We start from the raw sequence: 22,535 nt of genomic DNA, 5'->3' as shown, positions 1-22,535 counted from the left end.
GTTAAACTCTTAGACTATCGATACCGACAGAATAAGAACAAGTCTTTGATAATAATTACTAGTCTGCAGCTAGAAATTCGGTATTATTGAACGCAAAGAACGACAACTGCCGAAACATCGATTCTACAACAACATGGATGAATGTCACTCTGAACAATCCCCTCTAATCGCGACAGAGAGAGGACGAAAACTCTCCAACAGAAACAAACTTTTCAACAAAGATCCCGACAACACACTGAATGTAAATATTTATTGATTGCAATTGTTCCCGAATGAGTGAGCGTTCATGTGCCAAGGATTAGCATTTCAATTGTTATAATTATCAACTTTGTAGTGTCTCATCTCAGTTGACCCCCACTTCCCCTTTTGTCCACCAAGCCGCGATACCGGTTTATCCCACTAGGGAAACGCCGCTATCATTTCCTTGTAACCATATTTACTTTGTTTGTTTGTGTGTGTGTGAAATTCTGTGATTGTTTAGTTAGTTAATAAATAAATGATTTAAGACAATTGATGTATGGATGACTCATAGAGAAGACTGGGTTCGTGCAGATAACCAACAATTTACGACGTTTGGAATGAGACTAACGTGAGGTAAAGTAAATATTTCATTAATTCGAAGACTAATTGATCAGATATAAAATATCTGAAAAGTTATCAGGAAATTATAACTTTGTAATCTGAATATTTTCCTTGGTGCCCCGACTTCCTAGTTAATTACCGTTACATGATTCATCAGTTTAATCTCGTAATACTAATTACAGAGAATCTTTGATAAAAACTATAAGTCTTCAATTTAAGTAACGGAATAAAATTATCTTGAATAATTTTGGAATTCGGAAACTATTCACACCCCTTTACTTTTTCCACATTTTGTTGTGTTACAGCATTATTCTAAAATGGTTTAAATTGTTTTTTCCCCCTCATTAATCAACATACAATAACCAATAATGACAAAGCAAAAGCTGTTGTTTTCAAAATGTTTGCAATTTTATAAAAAAATAAAAAAATCTGCAATATTCAGACCCTGAAGTATTCAGACCCTTTACTCTACTTTGTTGAAACACCTTTGGCAGCGATTACAGCCTCGAGTCTTCTTGGGTATGATGCTACAAGCTTGGGACACCTGTATTTGGGGAGGTGTTAGAATGGCCAAGTCAAAGTCCAGACCTGAATCCAATCGAGAATCTGTGGAAAGAACTGAAAACTGCTGTTCACAAATGCTCTCCATCCAACCTCACTGAGCTCGAGCTGTTTTGCAAGGAGGAATGGGGAAAAATGTCAGTCTCTCGATGTGCAAAACTGATAGAGACATACCCCAAGCGACTTACAGCTGTAATCGCAGCAAAAGGTGGCGCTACAAAGTATTAATTTAAGGGGGCTGAATAATTTTGCACGCCCAATTTTTCCGTTTTTGATTTGTTAAAAAAGTTTGAAATATCCAATAAATGTCGTTCCACTTCATGATTGTGTCCCACTTGTTGTTGATTCTTCACAAAAAAATACAGTTTTATATCTTTATGTTTGAAGCCTAAAATGTGGCAAAAGGTCGCAAAGTTCAAGGGGGCCGAATACTTTCGCAAGGCACTGTACATGACAAAGGACCCGCTCCCCCGTTTACTCAGTTTGGCAGGGAGGCCAGCTCTAGGAAGAGTCTTGGTGGTTCCAAACTTCTACTATTTAAGAATGATGTAGGCCATTGTGTTCTTGGGGACCTTCAATGCTGCCGATCTCTGCCTCGACACAATCCTTTCTCTGAGCTCTACGGACAATTCCTTCAACCTCATGGCTTGGTTTTTGCTCTGACAGGCACTGTCAACTGTGGGAACTTATATAGACCGGTGTGTGCCTTTCCAAATCATGTCCAATCAATTTAATTTACCACAGGTGGACTCCAATCAAGTTGTAGAGACATTTCAATGATGATCAATGGAAACAGGATGCACCTGAGCTCAATTTCGAGTCTCATAGCAAAAGATCTGAATACCTATGTAAATAAGGTATTTCTGTTCTTAATTTATAAAAACCTGTTTTTACTTTGTCATTTTGGGGTATTGTGTGTAGATTGATAAGTCAAAAAATATTGAATCAATTCGAAAATAAGGCTGTAACGTAATAAAATGTGGAAAAAGGGAAGGGGTCTGGATACTTTCTGAATGCACTGTGTATTTGTGCTCACTTGTTATTCATCCTATTAATTATTTCATATTTTTTGTGGTCCGCTTAAAGGATTGCTGTAAAACACGAGTTATTGTTTTTCTCTTTCCTACTGCCAATATTTCAGGGGTTTTCCATGTTCATTTTATATCCTGAGATTTTAGCAGAATTCTGAAAACAATTTTAGCAAAGGGGGCATTGAGTTTTCAATATTGTTCAGGTATATCAGGAGATCGTCTGCAAATAAGTTTAGTTTATATTCATGTTTACCAATACTGATACCTGTTATGTTTGGGTCCTGTTGAATTATTTCTTCAAGCTGTTCAATTGCCATTATAAACAAGAGGGGTGAGAGGGGACACAAATTATTATTTTTTAAACGGAAAAGTGGTGCGTGTATATGTAGTCACCCCCTTTGCTATGAAGCCCCTAAATAAGATCTGGTGCGACCAATTACCTTCAGAAGTCACAAAATTAGTTAAATAAAGTCCACCTGTGTGCAATCTATGTGTCACATGACCTCAGTATATATACACACCTGTTCCGAAAGGCCCCAGAGTCTGCAACACCACTAAGCAAGAGGAACCACCAAGCAAGTGGCACCATAAAGATCAAGGAGCTTTCCAATCAGGTCAGGGACCAAGTTGTGGAGAAGTACAGATCAGGGTTGGGTTATTAAAAAATATATGAAACTTTGAACATCCCACAGTGCACCATTAAATCCATTATTAAAAAATGGAGAGAATATGGCATCACAACAAACCTGCCAAGACTCACGGACCAGGCCAAAACTCACAGACCAGTCAAGGATGGCATTAATCAGAGAGGCAACAAAGAGACCAACCTGAAACCTGAAACCTGAAACCTGAAGGAGCTGCAAAGTTGGAGTATCTGTCCAGAGGACCACTTGAAGCCGTACACTCCACAGAGCTGGGCTTTATGGAAGAGTGGCCAGAAAAAAAACATTGCTTAAAGAAAGAAATAAGCAAACATGTTTGGTGTTCGCCAAAAGGCATGTGGGAGACTCCCCAAACATATGGAAGAAGGTACTCTGGTCAGATGAGACAAAAATGTTGCTTTTTGGCCATCAAGGAAAAGGCTGTGTATGTAACGTGAAAACTAGCTGTTATTGGCAGAGAGGTTTGAAACTTTCCTTGAGCCTCTTTATACGACACTACTTTGACGACACAAACTAGGTCCAAGAGAAATACTTGAGTAGTGTAAAGAGACGGATATAGATTCAAATCTCTTTAAGCGATGTCTACCACACTACCTCCGGAGGTGGGGTTGGAGACATCTACACCACATACCCCCTCTCTGAGTGATACAGTGTAAAGACAAAGGCTCTCCCACACCACATGTGTAACAGCTCTCATCAAAAGGCGTGGACCAAAGCGCAGCGTGGAAAGTGTTCATGATTCATTATCAAAAAACACTCAAACAAAATAACGAAGCGAAAACGAAAGCAAACAGTTCTGTCAGGTAACAGACACTAAACAGAAAACAAGACCCCACAAAACCCCAAAGGAAATGCAATAAAATGCTAATTATTTACATAAAAATCATATAATGTGATTTTCTGGATTTTTGTTTTAGATTCCGTCTCTCACAGTTTAAGTGTACCTATGATAAAGATTACAGACCTCTACATGCTTTGTAAGTAGGAAAACCTGCAAAATCGGCAGTGTATCAAATACTTGTTCTCCCCACTGTATATGATCCCCAATCAGAGACAACGATAAACGGCTGCCTCTGATTGGGAACCAAAAAAAAACTAAGAAATAGAAAACAGACTTTCCCACCCGGGTCACACCCTGACCTAACCAAACATCGTGGGGGTCCGGGTGGGCATCTACTCTCGGTGGGGGCTCCGGTGATGGACACAGACACCGCTCCGCTTGAGGCTCCCCCCACTTCGGTGGCGCCTCCGGTGCAGGGATCGTTGCCGGGACCTCTGGACCGTAGATCGTCACTGCAGGCTCTTGACTGGGGACCGTCACTGGAGGCTCCGGACTGGGGACCGTCGCTGCAGGCTCCGGACTGCGGATCAACACTGGAGGCTTCGTGCCATGGATCATCACTGCAGGCTTTGGGCCATTGATCATCACTGGAGGCTTCGGGCCATGGATCATCACTGGAGGCTTCGGGCCATGGATCATCACTGGAGGCTTCGTACGTGGAGCCGGAACAGGTCTCACCGGACTGAGGAGACTACTGGAAGCCTGGTACATGGAGCTGCCACAACGCCTCCTGGTTGGATACCCACTTTAGCTCGGTGATTGTGGAGAGCTGGCACAGGACGCACTGGGCTATGAAGGCGCACTGGAGGCATAGTGCGTAGAGACGGCGCCAGGATATACTGGGCCGTGGATGCGCACTGGAGGTCTGGAGCATAGAGCTGGCACAACGCGTCCTGGCTGAATACCCCCTGTAGCACGGCAACTGCGGGAAGCTGGAACAGAGCGCACCGGGCTGTGAATGCGCACTGGAGACACCGTGCGCATCACTGCATAACACGGTGCCTGACCGGTCACTCGCTCCCCATGGTAAGCAGGTCTAAACCCTGACTCCGCCAATCTCCCCGTGTGCTCCCCCAACAATTTTTTTTTGGAGCTGCCTCTCGGGCTTCCGTTGTTGTCTCAACTCCTCGTAGCGTGGCCGTTCCGCTCTCGCTGCCTCCATCTGCTCCCTTGGATGGCGGTACTCTCCAGCCCGTGTCCAGGGTCCTTCTCCATCCAGGATCTCCTCCCATGTCCACTTATCCTGGCCACGCTGCTTGGTCCATTTTTGGTGGGGTCTTCTGTAATGGCTCTCGTCGAAAGGAGTGGAACAAAGCTCAGCGTGGAAAGTGTTCATGATTTATTATCAAAAAACACTCAAACAAAATAACAAAGCGAAAGCGAACAGTTCTGTCAGGTAACAGACACTAAACAGAAAACAAGACCCACAAAACCCAAAAGGAAAATGAGAACTTATATATGATCCCAGTCAGACAACGATAAACAGCTGCCTCTGATTGGGAACCACACTCGGCAAAAAAACAAAGAAATAGAAAACATAGACTTACCCACCCGAGTCACACCCTGACCAAACCAAACATAGAAAATAATAAGGATCTCTAAGGCGAGACAACATGTCCCTGCAAGAATTACCTCAATTACCTTAATACCAGTGGACAGCATGTTTTCTCTGTCAGCCCTATAGAAAATTAAAGGCTTAAAATATCCACACATTTGTGAATCATTGTATTAATCAAGAGTATACACTATGTGCAATATTGTTTAGATTAGAAGCTCCTACACAGCCTGAATTGATATCCTTATTTTGTTTGTCTATATATTATGTATTTACAGTATGCTAATAGCTGCACTCACACATGAACCCGGAATGTGGCTTTGGCCACACCACATTCAAGGCTATTGTAAACAGAAAAGTTGAAAATATGATGTTAAAGAGACATAGATCTCACTAGACATATTTTATACATGTAAATCCATCAGTTGTTATTGGTCTATTAACTTATACGACCTGATGATGGAATTTGAGGCGGTCTTTCCAAACAGGTCTTACACTAAAAGGTCATTATCAGAATTTTCACAATTTCAGAGTATTATTCCAACCTCATAGTGTGGAAATATATTTAAAAAGCCACAGGTAAATAACGTTATTGACTGCACTAGGCCTTTAAGGATGTCATAAGCTGTGTGTTTATACACAGGGCGAGGCAGGGTGATGACAGCTTCAAGTATGTGTTGTTAGGTTTTTGTGGTATAGAGAAGCTTATTAACTGACTAAAGCCTCTCACAGCGCAGGCACATCCAGGGAAGAGGGGAAGAGGACATGCGTAACACCTGCAGCTGCTCCTACTCAGGGTGTTTCAGTGAAGCCAGGATGGTGAGAGGGTGGAAGGGGAGAGGGGGAGGAATTTCCAAGGACAGGGAATAATATTGCGCATGTGGCTGCACTGCTGCAGAGGGAGTGAATCGCTCCATGTGCAAGGACATGAGTCATCAGAGGAGTTCCTCTGAACTAGGATCAGACTCAAATCTTTCCCCTACTCTCCCAAACCCCATCCATGCATTTTCCATGCCTCTGCCCATTTACACAGGTGCAAGCAGGGAAGTAAGCCAAGAGATTACACACACATGTGCGCCACCCATACACACACACACACCCAACCACACACACAAACAAGGTTCAGCATATAAAAAATTATACATTCTCTGCATCATTATGAAATCATGTGGTACATGTGACATACTGTTTAGAGACTTCCTTCCTGCCCTTCAACCACAGGTGGCTCTTGAGCAGAGCATTGCCCTGGTATGTTGTTACTGATGACTGATGTCTCCACTACAATAGATAATGGAAGTGGCCTTATCGTCTAGGAAAATTACATTCATCACAATGTTAGATCAGTCACATGAGTAAGTATAGCCTTTATCATGTTGTTTCAAGCTCAATTGGATCACTTTGTGATTGTGTTTGTGCCTGGCTATCCAACCACATTGCTTTGTCCAAACGCTCAGCTACGCCTACTATCGTTCCCACTGTGTACACACTGGTTGAATCAACATTGTTTCCATGTAATTTCAGTGAAATTACATTGAACCAACGTGGAATAGACGTTGAATTGACGTCTGTGCCGAGTGGATTTCTTCTCAGTTTGAGTCGTCAGGCAAATTGTGTTAATGTTCGATACACAATGTTTTGTAAATGTGTTACACACAAACAATGAAGGCTGGCTGAGACAGGTCAAAGTGTGTGGTTTGGGTTGCCACACTCCACTGACCCTGTTGTGTTACAAACTACACTCTTATTCTCGCAGAGTAGGATATGGGAAATTATACATAAATTCCCATTGATTTTGGACACCCTGTCACACTGAGAGGAGGCTCACAGTGTCTCTGTCAATCATAGCTACAACTAGAATAAGTCAGGATGCTAAATCCACCCGGAGGTTCACTACCTTAAAGTTCCCTCTAGGGCAGCAGGCAGCGTCAAACGACCATGATGAGGCCTGTCCAATATTAGTCTGTGTGGTCCAGCCCACCAGGGGGTTACAGGGGGAGCTGCTGGGCCCCTCAGTGTCTCTCTCCTTCTTGTCCTCCTTTGATATCAGGAGTGGTGGAATAGAAGGGTAGCGCAGGGAGGGGTGCAGAGTGAGGGGTGAGGAGACAAGGGGCTCCCTAGTTGCCAAGCAAACTCCATATGGGCAGCTCACTGGTGTTACTGGGGGTCCAAGGCAGTTCCCAGAATTCACATGATAATGAAGCGGAGGGCCATTCAGACCGCCAGCCTAAAGCTGGGCCTAAAAGCTTTTGATAGCCCCCAGCAGCCTGTAGCCTGCCTACCCCAGACCCAGCCAGCTTTCCTGCCAGAGCCAAACCACCTGTTTGATTTTCCCAGGGCCTGCGAGCGACAGAGGAGAGGGGGGAGGAGGAGGGGAAGGGCCTGCGAAGGAATGTCTCCTTCCCCTTCTGTCACTGAGTGTGTACTTCCCATTCACTTCCTCTTTATAATCCTACACACCTCCCCTCACGTGCACACATACGCAATGTTACACACACTCACACACACACTAGCGTGTACAACCCAGACACACACTCTATCCCCCTTCCTTAACTCCCTGAAACAATCCCAGGGAAAGAACTTTAAACTAGGGCGCCTTCTGCTGCCTTTAAGTTTCACACAAGCAGATTCCTGGAAGTGGGCCCTAGCTGGGTGAGAAGCAGAGTGACGTCCTAGCTGAGTGTGCCTTAGACAACGTGTGAACCAAGAGCATCCTTGAGGTGCTGTTGCCGGCATGACTATGAGAGTGGTGCTATAGCTAGAAGAGGGGGAGAGAGGGAAGAGTAGGGGAGACCAGGGAGTCAAAGGAGAGGGGGAGACAGGGAAACAGAGTAGTGTTTTAAGTTTAGACGTTGAGAGAATGAGGCTGTAGGGAGGGGGTTAGGGGGCTTGTAGGAGGGTCTGTGTTTATGTGTCGGTCAAATTCCTTTATCGTGAGAATACTCTCAACACACAGGGACAGACGGGACAGATGGACAGACAAGTCATCCTTTACTGTAATCAATTAGAGAACCAAAGTTGTTCACAAACTGTTTCGATATAAAAAAATAGTTCAAACTTCTCGAGTCATATGTTGAACTGTTATAACATTGGTTTTTATTGTTGTAAATAATCTTAAGAAAGCTTAAGGAGATGCCACTAGAAGCATAGTTTAGATGTTGAACTCTTAACATAGCTTTGATAGTTAACAACGACAACATTTCTTTGCCTCAAGTTCTCCTGATTAAATATTTTCTAGGACTGTGCATTGAACTGTTCTGATGTAAACAGATTAGCCAACTTCCTGTGAGCACAGGTGTGCGACTGACTGTGCACGTTGTTTAGTGGACACCTATGGTTTCCTACATGGAGGGAGGTGGGGGGGATTATTTTAGTCAAACCTGAAATGGTGCCTTGCTGGGAGCTAAACACCTGCACTCCACTCCCAGGCTGAGGGCGGACCCTCCCATAGGGCACTGTGCCCTGGTATCTCACATCACACCACTTCACCTAACACTGTATTATGTTACTGAGCTTCCCGCACTGAGGGTGTTCTTTCTAACACTTTGTTTAGGTCAGGTAGATGGGGAAGCCTGCATAGAATACAAAGCAATAACAATGTAAGTCTGTTGACTGAGACTCATGCTCACACCTGTGGCTCCTGTACCGCATCTTCAGAAAAAGATGGAGGATGAATGGAATGGATGTATGAATTCCAACATCCAATACCATCATGATTGTGATGTTCATTCAACATAGCTTAGATAAACAAAACAATAAACAACAGAGGAAGCCTCATCATTGCCCTTTCGAAAGTGCAGAAGTGTCAAGTGCCTAAAGGGAGAGAAACAAAAAAACAACACCCAAATAGCCTGATTATATACATGCCACAATCAAAACAAAAGTGGTGGGACAATCTTTTCACTGTCAATGGCGGAGCTCATTTGTCAAGCCAATCCAAGAGGTTGGTTCTCAGGCGACTTGCACAATGCCCACTGACAAACAGCAGGGCTCTCCTTTTAGCTGAGCCTGCCACCGGGAAGCCGATCTGAAGTATTAATCTTTGGGTGGAACAGCGGAGGAGAGGGCTCAGCCTGGCCCAGCCATTGTCCCCAGCCCTGGGCCCTCTGAATGGGGCTTTGTGAGCTCCCCAGCTGCCACTGTATAGGCTCCATCTTTAGGGTTTGGCTCCCATGTCCCCTGGCTGTGCTGACTGGACGCCTCTGTGCAGCTGTGGGGATGTGTGTGTTATAGGGAGAGAGGTCAGGTGACTGACCATTCATCACACACACAGCCTACACACAGGCACTCACGCATCATCTGAAATAAAGGCTCTCTATCTTAAAGGTTAAATATTCTCAATTATGAGTACATGCCTATACTCCACCACAAAGCATTCCATCTTGTTATTAATTCAGCATCTTGATGCTCCTGAACAACACTCCACACTCGTGAACAGTGTATATCTCTGCCATATAATTGAAAACGGATTTGATCAGGTCCCAGTGTGTATGATCGTAAGCTAGATGACTTGGAACTCTCCATGTCCAGTTCAATGTGCTAGGCAGTCTGAGGTGAGGATGGGCTCTGCTCTGGGGAGGCAGAGGATGCTGGCTGGTTGAGTTGATGATTTTCAGCAGCAGTTTGCCCCCTATCATCTCCCTGCATCCTGGTGACAGCTGCCCAGCAGCAGTGGGGCCCCTATCATCTCCCTGCATCCTGGTGACAGCTGCCCAGCAGCAGTGGGCCCCCTATCATCTCCCTGCATCCTGGTGACAGCTGCCCAGCAGCAGTGGGCCCCCTATCATCTCCCTGCATCCTGGTGACAGCTGCCCAGCAGCAGTGGGCCCCCTATCATCTCCCTGCATCCTGGTGACAGCTGCCCAGTAGCAGTGGGGCCCCTATCATCTCCCTGCATCCTGGTGACAGCTGCCCAGCAGCAGTGGGCCTCCTATCATCTCCCTGCATCCTGGTGACAGCTGCCCAGCAGCAGTGGGCCCCCTATCATCTCCCTGCATCCTGGTGACAGCTGCCCAGCAGCAGTGGGCCCCCTATCATCTCCCTGCATCCTGGTGACAGCTGCCCAGCAGCAGTGGGCCCCCTATCATCTCCCTGCATCCTGGTGACAGCTGCCCAGCAGCAGTGGGCCCCTATCATCTCCCTGCATCCTGGTGACAGCTGCCCAGCAGCAGTGGGCCCCCTATCATCTCCCTGCATCCTGGTGACAGCTGCCCAGCAGCAGTGGGCCCCCTATCATCTCCCTGCATCCTGGTGACAGCTGCCCAGCAGCAGTGGGCCCTGGTCCCCATAGTCCTCCGCTGTGAACAGCTGGTTCCCCCTAATGGATCTACTGAACCTGGGCTGGGCCCCGCTGTCTGTTTGTTTGTCTGTCTGTCATTGTGTCTGTCTGTGTGAGGACCATGTAGCCCAAACACGGGCCCTATTCACATATAGCATAGCAGGCCATTAGCAGACATCGTGGTTTCTAAAGAGGTAGAGTCATTGTTTCCCCTGTGGAGAGGTAGAGCTGGAGAGTCGTATGCGTAATGAATCGGAACACCTTATCAGATTTATTACCTACACTCAAAACGGAACACAGAACAGCACCTTCTCCATGTAGAACACTTTAGAGAGGCCAAACTGTGAGAAGGAAAGGAGAGGTAGGGGGGGGGTGTAGTGTAGAGGATGTCCAGGGATGGAAGGGACTCTGGCGTTATTAGATTTGCAACAAGCCGTAACACTGTCTCCCATTGTCTGTCCCTCCCCCAAACCCCTGACCGTAGAACACTCCCCCCTGGCTAAAACTCTCTCCAGACAATTGCCACTGGAGTGGAAAGTATTCCAGAGCACAATGCCGATGCTCTCAATGGGTGCTTTTGCATGCCACCAGTGCGCCGTCACCAGCAGATGGGGAGCTAATTAGAAGCCATTAAAGGGCTTTGATAGTGTGTGTGGGAACCAGGCGGAGGCAGGGGGTTAGGCCGAGGTCCGCTGCTCCCACTGTGAACGCGTAGGCACAGAAGCTGCTGCTGGATGCAGAGGGCCAAAGATGTGCCTGTCCCTGATTGTGAGGGAGAGGGCAGCCAGGGCCAAGGACACAGTCCTAGACAACTGTGGGACTGGATGGATCTCTACATCTATAGCCACAGCACTTACGATCAGTGAATACAACTCGCTACATTTATAATCCAGAGATCTGACAATATTGATGTCAATTAATAGACTGTTAGGATGAACAGCAACGTAGCCATGAACTAACTTTGTTCATCCTCTCAGCTGTCAGCAACACCACCTCTCCCTGCAACATGCCCCTGTTTCTCAGAGTATTACAGTTCAGAGCAGGACAAGCCTGTGGAGCTCAGGAAAATAAATAGCCTCACACACAGTAACTGTTCAAACGCCTCCAGACTTTACAGCAGCAAGCCTGTTCTGCTGATGACACATCTGTGAACAGGAGCTGCCCTGTCATCGGACAGGATGTGACTGACTCCCCACGGCCAGGCGCTCATTAGAGGCCAGTCTCCCCAGGGGGACGCCATGGCTGACCAGGCCAGAGCAGGGCAGGGCATAGCAGGCCATGGCAGAGACGAGCAGTCACCACAGGGAACAGGAGGGAACCAATCATAACAAACTCATTGAGTAAGCAGAAATGACACACTCAGCCCCCCCCACCCCCTCCATATAATCATCATTATTGTCCCTGCTCCTAAGGTGTCTCAATCACTATCAACATTATACATTTGACATTGAGGCAGCTATGAGAAAACCATGACAGCGTTTCACAATCACATCACACATTCTGTATACGTGACACCGCACCACTCCCATATGAATGACGGCCCTCTTCTCCAAATACCTGCACAGGTGTGATCACTATCGACCAAATAGGAAGAGCCAGACTGGGAACTGGAAACTAATCTCACAGCTGTAGGGAGATGGTGTGTGTGTGTGTGCATGTGTGCGCGCTGGTGCGTGAGTACTTGTGCTCAAGTTAAATTACATTATAAAATAAATTCTACTATATTATGTCATGTTACATGATTGAATGGTTATTGCTAAGTGTGACGTCCACAACCAACAATGATATCAATAATTATTGTTGACTCATAGTTTTAGAAAACGTGTGAAACTCATTCCACGGAGGGCCGAGTCTGTGCAGGTTTTCGCTCCTCCCTTGTATTTGATTGATGGATTAAGGTCACTAATTAGTAAGGAACTCTCTTCACCTGGTTGTCTAGGTCTTATTTGAAAGGAAAAAACAAAAACCAGCAGGCACTAGGCCCTCCATGGAATTAGTTTGACAACACTGTTTTAGAAAGGCCATGTTTCAGGAAGCCCTTTGAGCAGTAGCTATTGTTCCATGGTAATAATAACAGCAGCAACATGGTTAAAACATTACTGGAATGGTATTTTCCCTCTGAACACCAACTTCTCCCTTCACTACTTCCTGTACTCTGCTTTTGTGGAACTACTTTCTGTAGTGATAAAGAGGGCGCATTAGCCAATACACTTCCCCTCTACAAAGGGGACAATTTACAGTATAATGACAAAGCTGTGGGGGGGGGTTCTGTACTGGCACAAACTGTTGAAAACACTGCTGTGCTGTACACAGTGTTCCTTCTGAGTGACAGACTGAAATTCTTGCATGCCAGCCTTTTTGATAGTAATTATAATTTATTTGTAAAACACAAACAAAATTCAGCAACAATACATTAAAAAGTAGAAAAAACAAGGTCAGCAGCAGAATTTAAAATGTGATCCTGTATTGAACAGGAAGCCAATGGAGGTTGAATAAAACAGAGGTGCTGTGAGTTTTTTGTGTAGTTTGTGAGAGCATCCTGGCAGCTTAGTTCTGGATCATCTGGAGTCGAGACAGAAGCCGTACTGCGATTTCTGTCAGCTGTGCACTACAATAGTCAAGCTGAGATGTTACCAGGGCATGGACAAGCTTCTCAGCATCCGCAGTGGACAAGAATAACCTGATTCAAGTAATGTTATACAGGTGGAAAAATGTAGAAAGTGCTCATCTTACTCTGTGCACTCTTAGAGCCAAAGGGCACAAGCTCTGTTTTGCTGCAATTAAGTTTTAGGAAGTTCAACTGCATGCATCTCTTGGTTGCATCTAAACAGTTCTGTCAGTTTGGTTGTTACAATCTCAGTGTCCCCTTTTGTTCTCAAATATATTTCTGGGTCAACAGCATACAAATTAAAGTTTACTCCAAATCTTTTGGATTAGTATATCAAGTGGCAGCATGTATATAGTTAACAGGAGTGGCCCCAGAACAGAGCCCTGTGGGACCCCTTGGGTGACTGTGGCAGGGTTGGGTTCATAATTTCCAAGTGTCACAAATTCTTGTCTATCAGTCAGATAGGAGCAAAACCACTGGAGTGCTGTGCCAGAGAATCCCAAAAAGTTATTAAGTCTGCTTATGAGAATCTCATGATTCACTGTGTCAAAGGCTGCTGTCTTGTCCAGAAAGAAGTTTAAAGGATGCTAGTGTCTCCGTCATCAGCTGCCATCATCAAGTCATCTGATTGCATGTGTTGACATTGATACATACAGAATACAATGTACAAAGATGAAATACAATGTGGGATCAAATTTTTACCACAAATCATTATAATTCATTGGTGCAATTACATGTCAGTTTGCATTCCAGCATTAACTACAATGAATAACTGGCCATGGAAGAGGGAATTGTGGATGGGTGGGTGATGGTGGGAGGCATTGCTATTCTGTCAGTTAAAATCAGGAGTTAATATGTTTCACCTTTCTTTTCCCTCCTCTGCCTCTTCCCTCTCTCTTCCATTGCCTTGATGTGCTGCAAACAGGCTGAAAAGGGCCCAGCTGTGTGGAGTTATTGTTGGTGTCAGTAGGAAGTGCTGATAGCTTTTGCAGCTGAACAAAAGCTGGATGAGGGGAATGGAGGGGCGCTCCAGACACTGTGGCTCCAGTCTAGATTCTCTCCCACAATCCCTGCCCTGCACTCCCATTGTTCTTGCTGCCCCCCCTTCTCCCTCTGCCATGTCATCTGCGACCTGGGACAGAGGGCAATATATATATATATATATTTTTTAGTTTTAGGGGCTACTGCAGCAAGTTTTAAAAAAGGTTCCTTGTTAACTATTATTTCTGGTAAAAACAAAGTTAAGTCATCATTTTTGCTTGTGAGGCTGGTTTGCTTACTCATATGGGTAATTTATTTGGATCCTTATAACAATGGGTTTAGTTTATAAATGTAATATTTAAAAACAATTGCAATTATATACATAAGCAAATTAACCTACATATCACCAGAAAAACTGTGGGAACATTTTTTTTAAAAACAGAAAATATTACCTTTAGTTATTTTCGCATATGGTCTTAAAATGTTGCATGACATATAATTGCACTAGAAAACACTGTTTGCAATCAATAGCTTTGTTAATGAATATAACTTTTTCTTGGACATTCTAGCTTTGAGAAAAGCTGCATATTTCATATAACACATTTTGCTGGTTGCTAGTGTGTTCATGTGATGAGACATCCACAGAGAGACTCCTGCATATAGACATATTTCCATGTGAAGGAATGCTGCCACAACTTATCCTATCAACTTGGTAAAAATGCGGTACAAATGCATGCTTTCACTTTACAGCTCCCCATCTTTAGCTTTCTTTCCCTAAATAGTCTTCGAGTAAACTGGCAACAACGGCCGTTTGCAGGTGCGTGGGGCGGTAATATCATCAGTGACTTAAGGTGATAAATGAATGATGATCACCGCAGCCAGTTTGTTCTCAGGGTTTGCGCGCTATGCAGGTGAATGGGGGAATGAGAGCCTGTTGTTTGAGGTCTCCATAGCGACCGCCCGCTCGGCGCCAGGCTGACAGGCGTCAAGGCTCGGATGAATGGGTGACGTCACTGCGCTGGCGCCTGCCAGTCTGCCTCGGCTTGTTTGGACAATCTGGGGGAAGATTCAGAGCAATGCAATTTCAATGTGCATATACAAGGCTGAGCACACACGGAGAACATGTGAAGGAATTCGTGAAGTTGATCACAGGAACTTCCCTTCACGAGAGGAAAAAATAGTCTGTGCTAAAAAGTGCAGTTTGTAAGTAGCCAATAAAGAGACAACAGATTCTCTGCCATCTATGTTAACAGGAGAAAGTGCACCCAAAGACAGACATGTATAAATAAACCGTTATAATAAAGAAGTACTGCTAGACTAAATTGTGAATGTGCGTGTTAGGCCTATAGATCTATAGTCTAGGTAGGTATACGTTTATGGCACCTTAATAACATGGTCATATCTGTGGTGCACTCTAACGGTTATTGGGGGAGAAAAATCTCAAGCGCTATGGTTATTACCATCAGCCATCCAATCAATTCCATCCCACACACATTCACAAACACAGCACACATACCCAACACCACACCTTGAGTGTCCCCAGGAACTCTACACCTGCAGAGTCCCTAAACCATGGAGAGCTGGATTCCCACATCTCACCCGTAAAAAGACAGAAATTTGTTTCAATTTGTAACGGCATCCCTCAAACAGAATGTAAATCCTTATAACCAACGCGCGCTCCCATTGGCCAAGAACGCATTTGTGAACCGTCCTTCTAGCGCTAAAACGGCGGTGCTATTGGCCCTCGTTCTGCAAACAGAAGAGTTGTGGGCGCCCCCAAATAGTCTACTATAAATTCAAAGCTGTACACTCGTGCGTTGTTGAGAACTGTCAACATCACTGAGACAACATTCACAAGACTACTAACAAGACTTTTGGAGCCTTCGCTAATCTATTTACGCACCATATTTTCATTATCCTTGGAAACTACAACATCAGCCAGTATGAAGGTTGTCGGACCTACCTGCGCACTGAAGAGCAAGGTTGGAGGCAAGGACATGGTGCGGTGCCTATCCGACCAGAGCCTTTCCATCTCCAAATGTAAGATCCCGCTGCTGGACGAGCAGATGACCGTGTTTCTGCAGGACATGAACAGCTGTTATAGCAAGCTGAAGGAGCTGGTCCCCACTCTGCCTACCAACAAGAAGGCCAGCAAGGTGGAGATCCTCCAACACGTCATTGACTACATATGGGACCTGCAGGTTGAACTGGACGAGCCGGAAAAGAACCGTCAGCAGAGCAGCGTGCCCCGCACACCTCTGACAACCCTGAACGCAGAGCTGGCCAGCATCACTGTCGAGGTAAATATCACTCTGACACGTCTTTATTCGTTTTTACAAGAGCTACCTAGTGTCTCCCTTCTGACCTAACTGTAAGTAGTAATAAGAATAGTATAACTGCGTACATTGGTTTGTTTATAGGCAAGTAATTTCACTGCAAACACTGACTTAAACGTTTTTATTTTCTCTATTTCCAGAATGGATTCTCGGATGACAGAATCATGTGCCGCTAGACCTCTCGGAGTATTGCCCCATCATTCCAGAGCGACCACCACGATGAATGAACAAGGTTACATTATGTGACATTTTATCACTACCAAACCTTGAGCCAAGTAGGAAAGTTGCAAACTCCCATGCTAGAAAATACTTTCGATGGACATTCTAAAGAAGCGAGGAACTGTCACTCAAGGCATTCGATCCATTTCGAGATCTCATAGAGACGATTGGGTCCGAATAGACTGTGTTAGCCAGGGGACCATGGCAGTTACTGCAAACAGCTTTGCCTGTTGTGTAGTTGCTCAAGAAGTTTTGTGAAACATGTAGAAATTCAACATTTTATAAAGAAAAGTAAATTTTCTCAGATTCCTGAGCGACAAACTGTATTGTATATTACAATGTCACATTATGTGAAACAAATGTTTATTTTTGTATACAATGTACCTTAAATGGTGTTTTTATTAAAACAAAACTATTTTTTAAACATGGCTTTTATGGTATGTGTGTCACAGATAATTCCCATTCCACATCACATTCAGTTAGGCATAATACATTCATATAGTGTTCATATGTGCACAGGCTTGGAGAGAGGGAGACAAACATTCCCTGAACTGTAGTTCAGGAATAGCATCAGTTTGTGTAAAATGTAAGGGGGGGGTCTTACTTCTTAAAATATCATTCACCTTAAACTATTCAAAATACTTTTTTTACTATGAGAATTAAGTCATTTCAGGAGCTGAGGCAGTTAACAGTTAACGAGTCCTACAACAGCAAATGACAAGTTAGCATACAGTATAAATAATATGGAGAAGTCTTGAGTGTTGAGTCAAGAGGTCGTTACGGATATTGACAATGATATCTAGCAGAAAATATGTGCTGAATTTTCAAACAGACTAGCAGAGTAATAGGAAAGCATTTGGTCTAATCAGTAATTAATAAACATCTATTCATTAAAAAAAATGTAATAGCAATTTGGAACATGCTAAAAGTAAATTGTGTTTTAGTTGAGGATCCTCTACACTAGCATTTTCTATTTCAGCAGAGCAGGGGTTAAATTGTTTTTGGAAAGGCAATTCGTTGTAAGATTTATTCTGTCTCCCTGGTGCAATGTTTTCCCATTTCCCTGCATTGCGATGCGCACAGCTGCAGCCCCTGCGTTCTGTGACACGGCCAGTGTGGGATTGTGTGTGTGTTATAGCTTTGTGAAAAGGGCAGGGGCAGGCGGTTGGGCCCAGACCGAGAGGCGCCTCGGCACACCTGGGGAAGTTCAGGTTAAATAGCTCCACATTCCTCAACACAGCTGATTGAAACATTAACAAACAGTAATCCACGAACCAAGCCGCAGATGGGTGGGGTGCTCTACCAAGAAAGAGACTCACTGTTATAGATTCTATTCCCACACAGAGACAAAGTATATAGTAATAGCAAGTTTATACTGTAACATAAGTACTCTAAATAATTTAGACTATTTTAAATTAAATCTGCGTAATATATGCTTAGCCTAGTTGTGGATGAAATATGCCACGTTTTCTGTTATTTTTCCAATAATACATTCCTGTTTGTATGATTGAAAAGTCAGTTCATTTTGTCAGGAAAGTTAGAGCCCTCTTACAGGCTACAGACATCAATTCAATGTCAGTTCAATGTACTTTCATTAAAATGAGGTGGAAACAATGTTGATTGAACCAGTCTTGTGGGTTCTGACTGGGAAGGTTTTGTAGGCTACAGATGGGGTCTAGTTTACACAGTAATATATGCTTAACATTTGTTTGCCTTAATGCCAAACAATCACAAAACAGCAAAATTATATTGTATCTTTCCTGAATACTTTAGGCATGCATGCGTATTGTAGCCTGTTTGTCTATGTTTTTTTGGAATACCTTATAATATACCACACCCATGTGGCCACTTGGTAGACTGCAGTCCACCGAAATGACATCAACTGTCTGTCTTGTTCATGGATAATTGACATGCTATAAACTGGCACCAAGTGAAGGCAGCAATCGGACCACAGCTGTCATTTGTGTAAAACAACCACTATGCAATGTTATTGGGATGTGAGCTACACTCTTTACGGTTCAAACAAATTTCATTCCAAATTTCTTCTTGTAAAATATACTGAACAAAAATGTAAAAACAGAACATGCAACAATTTCAAAGATTTTACTGAGTAACAGTTTATATAAAGGAAATCACAAATTTTAAATAAAATCATCAGGCCCTAATCTGGGAATACAGATATATCTGTTGGTCACAAATATCTTTAAAAAAGGTAGGGGTGGGGATAAGAAAACCAGTCAGTATCTGGTGTTACCACCACTTGCCTCATGCAGCGTGACATCTTTCGCATAGTTGATCAGGCTGTTGATTGTGGCCTGTGGAATGTTGTCCCACTCCTTTTCAATGGCTTTGCTTAGTTGCTGGAAATTGGAGGGAACTGGAACACGCTGACCCAGAGCTTCCCAAACATGCTTAACATGTGACATTTCTGGTGAGTATACAAGCCATAGAAGAACTGGGACATTTTCACCAGGAATTGTGTACAGATCCTTGCGACTTGGGGCCATGCATAATGCTGAAACATCAGGTGATGGTGGGGGATGAATGGGACGACAATGGGCCTCAGTATCTCATCACAGTATATATTTGTACATTCAAATGACCATAGATGAAATTCAATTGTTTGTTGTCCGTAGCTTATGCCTGCCCATACAATAACCCCACCATGGGGCACTCTGTTCACGATGACATCAGCAAACTGCACGCCCATGACGCCATACATGTGGTCTGCGGTTGTGAGGCTGGTTGTATGTACTGCTAAATTCTCTAAAACTACGTTGGAGGCAGCTTAGGGTAGGGACATTAACTATTTTATCTGTCAATAGCTCTGGTGGAGATTCCTGCAGTCAGCATGCAAATTGCACGCTCCCTCAACTTGACACATCTATGACATTGTGTTGCGTAACAAACCTGCTCATTTTAGTGGCCCTTTATTGTCCCCAGCACAAGGTGACCTGTGTAATGATCATGCTGTTTAATCAGCTTCTTGATATCCATACTGTCAGGTGGATGGATTATCTTGGCAAAGGAGAAATGCTCACTAACAGGGATGTAAACACATTGTTGCACAACATGAGAAATATGCTGTGTGTGGGAACAATTCTGGGACCTTTTATTTCAGCCCATGAAACCAACACTTTACATGTTGCGTTTATATATTTTTGTTCAGCACCCACTCTACCTAGGTTGCACCTGTGAAAGACGCCAGTGAATGCGAATTGAAGCAGTATATATATATAAAATCATGGGCCCCCAGATAAGTAATAATAGTATTAGGCTTGAGGTGGAGTGTCAAGAGCGCCACCCTCTGGTGTTATTGCGCCATGAGAAGGACAAAGCAATTTGACCCTGATTTGAACCTTTGGTGCACGTGTTATAATGCCAGCCCGATTCTGATTTTAAAAAATTCACCAATTGGTCTTTTCACCCATCAGATCAGCTCTTAAAAAGATCTGATGTTACAGGATCAAAAGACCAAATCGTGGAAGATTTTTTAAAACCAGGATTTGGCTGCTTATCTAAACGCAGCCTAAATAAGGCATTACTTACATATGCTCATCAATCCATTGGTAGAGTAGGCCAAGATTAAGCTCCATTGCTGTCTTTTCCAGCTTGTTCCACCCTATGAAAAGTTCTTGGTATCCTGTCTCAAGATCCAGAGATGAGCCATGCCTCAGACAACCCTCAATTCTTCTTGATTAATAAATTGTGGACAAAAGACAACTGTTGGAGCCATGAGTGTTTAAATAGAAAATTTGTATTTACATCAATATCATCATCAGTTAATGCTAGCCAGGTTCCTTTGGGATGTCACTAACCATAACCATTAAAAAAAAATGTTAACTTAGAGATGTCCCAAGGATCCAGGATAGCATGGCCCTATCAACATCGAGAAAAAGAAACGTCAGAATATACATCCTGTAGAACAAAGGAAAACTACAAAAATTAACATAACCAGGTGAATCCTTTGTTTGACTTAAGTAATTTCATTATGTAGAAATGCAATTAAGTAATTAAACTGGACAAAACAGAATGTTATTTTTAGAAAAAAAAGTAAGAGGTTGATATGCCTTTCATTCTGTTGCATGTCACTGCAAAGGTTTCGCCAGTCACTGAATCACCCATCCACATATTACTGCTACTGTTAGCTACCTCCTGGCTTCTGAACAACAGTACTCAGTCCCCTATGCTATCAGTCCAATATCATATGACGATATGTACCTAGTTACTGTCTGCATATACAAAGCATAGATAAGAATGTACACTGTCAAAAACCATACAAAGAACTGGAAAAATATCTTTGGATTGCGCAAGATTTAAAGGTACATTTCTTGGAGTCAAGAGTAACAGTCAAATGACATAAAACACTAGTGAGAGCTAGGAAAGAAAGGAAGAACTACTTTATAAACAGTCCCTAGTCAATAACGCCACCCCACCTCTTTTCTATAATACTCATAGACACGCCAACACAGCAGCTTGACAGGAAGCTCTGCTCATTTGAGACTGTCCTTTCTTCATTCACTGCAATTTCAAAGCTCCAAACTGTCAATGCACCATATCCAAATAAAAGTGTTTCTAAAAAGAAACACATGGCTGTTATCACTTAGAAGAAACATGTTCAGAGGATAATGACAAAGTTGAAAGTGGGAAACCCTCACTCATCAGTCCAAAACGTTAAAATAAACTGCAAACAAATGTTATTGACCTTGTAGACAAATACACAAGTTAAAATTTGACCAAGTCTCATACTCTGTGCAAAAAAAGTGATCTATAAAAAGCATGTAGGATACTTTTGTAGCATATTTACATTTCATATTCACATAGAATAAATTGTGACATTAATACTGCAGTACCGTTTGCTTGAGTTTGACACTCCGTTTCCATCTGAAGAAAGTTGTATTGCTTGAATCTGCATAATATAGAAATAATCTGCGCTAACAGCTCCAATTTTTTTATAATTTTTTTAATTTATTTTTTTTAAATAGAGGGGCATATCCAAAGGATAAAAGAAAAAGAAACCAATGCTGTGAATGCATTGAATCTAGTAAGGCTGTAATGACTAAGAAATATTGCAACAATCCTTTTACATAGAAGCCCTCTGGTAAAGTGCAGCCATAGCTAGTTGTACCGTATCCCATCCTGTATCAAATAGATTCTGTTTCCCAGCACACATACTATGCGGCCTCCTCTGGTGTAGCAGACACTCCCATAGGAAGAACAGGCAGGGCCTCTTCTTGAACGAAGTCATACACACGCCACCCAGAGAGGGGCAAGCCTACAACGGGTGGCTGCATTAGGTATGAGGTGTATCTTTATTCCAGAGTCTCTCACTGTGTAGTTGGTTTGTTTTCACTGTGGCTTATTATGGGTGTCCTCCACGCGCAAACCGGAGAACAGTGGAGGGAGAAGATCTTGGGGCTGTGTCCGGTGACCCCTAGCCATCCCTTCTCCTACCCACACTGCAGACACATAGGTGGGGCACTGCAGTCTTTGCTGACCTCCTGGTGAGGGCTCTTATAGATTACATACGTTTTCAGCAATATTTCTGTAAATGACAAATTGGATGGACAGATGTTACAATAAATCCACACTGTTCAGGCTGAGCTATCAAACCACTACCGGGAAGTTATTACCTTTAACTATTTTAATGTATTAACACATTTCAAACCATCTACCTGTTCAGGTCCCATTGGCATCCGGCCCATTTCCATGGAGTTCATGCCCATCTGTGCTCCACCAGCACCACTGACCGGGCCTGGCCCGCCCATGGAGCCATTCATCATCATGGGCCCCCCAAACTGGCCTGGGTTCCCCTGCTGGGTGAACTGATGATGCTGGGGGTATGAGCTGAAACACAGAAAGAACAGAGTAGAGAAGATCGAGA

At 43.7% G+C, this 22,535-nt stretch overlaps 2 protein-coding genes across 4 annotated transcripts in view; one reads left to right on the top strand and one right to left on the bottom strand.

Annotated features, from left to right (window-relative positions):
* Positions 1–15,900: 15,900 nt before the first annotated feature.
* LOC115143359 (DNA-binding protein inhibitor ID-1-like) lies at positions 15,901–17,079 on the top strand. The gene is made up of 2 exons (XM_029683685.2): positions 15,901–16,396; positions 16,573–17,079. The coding sequence occupies exons 1-2, from the start codon at positions 16,040–16,042 to the stop codon at positions 16,606–16,608; spliced, it is 393 nt and encodes a 130-aa protein (XP_029539545.1). The 5' UTR covers positions 15,901–16,039; the 3' UTR covers positions 16,609–17,079.
* A 3,311-nt stretch (positions 17,080–20,390) lies between these two features.
* LOC115143358 (nuclear receptor coactivator 3-like) overlaps positions 20,391–22,535 on the bottom strand; it is a 33,948-nt gene continuing 31,803 nt past the window's right edge. For all 3 annotated transcript variants that reach the window (XM_029683684.2, XM_029683683.2, XM_029683682.2), the window contains 2 exons: positions 22,327–22,498; positions 20,391–22,196 (listed from right to left, as the gene is read on the bottom strand). In XM_029683684.2, coding sequence (XP_029539544.2) covers positions 22,185–22,196; positions 22,327–22,498 — 184 coding nt within the window. In that variant the 3' untranslated portion in view covers positions 20,391–22,184. The remainder of the gene's footprint in view (positions 22,197–22,326; positions 22,499–22,535) is intronic.

Source organism: Oncorhynchus nerka, linkage group LG15 (genome assembly GCF_034236695.1).
Source record: "Oncorhynchus nerka isolate Pitt River linkage group LG15, Oner_Uvic_2.0, whole genome shotgun sequence".
Lineage (NCBI taxonomy): Eukaryota > Metazoa > Chordata > Actinopteri > Salmoniformes > Salmonidae > Oncorhynchus > Oncorhynchus nerka.
The sequence above is the reverse complement of the archived record's forward strand: the minus strand, read 5'-3'. Positions and strand labels throughout refer to the sequence as shown.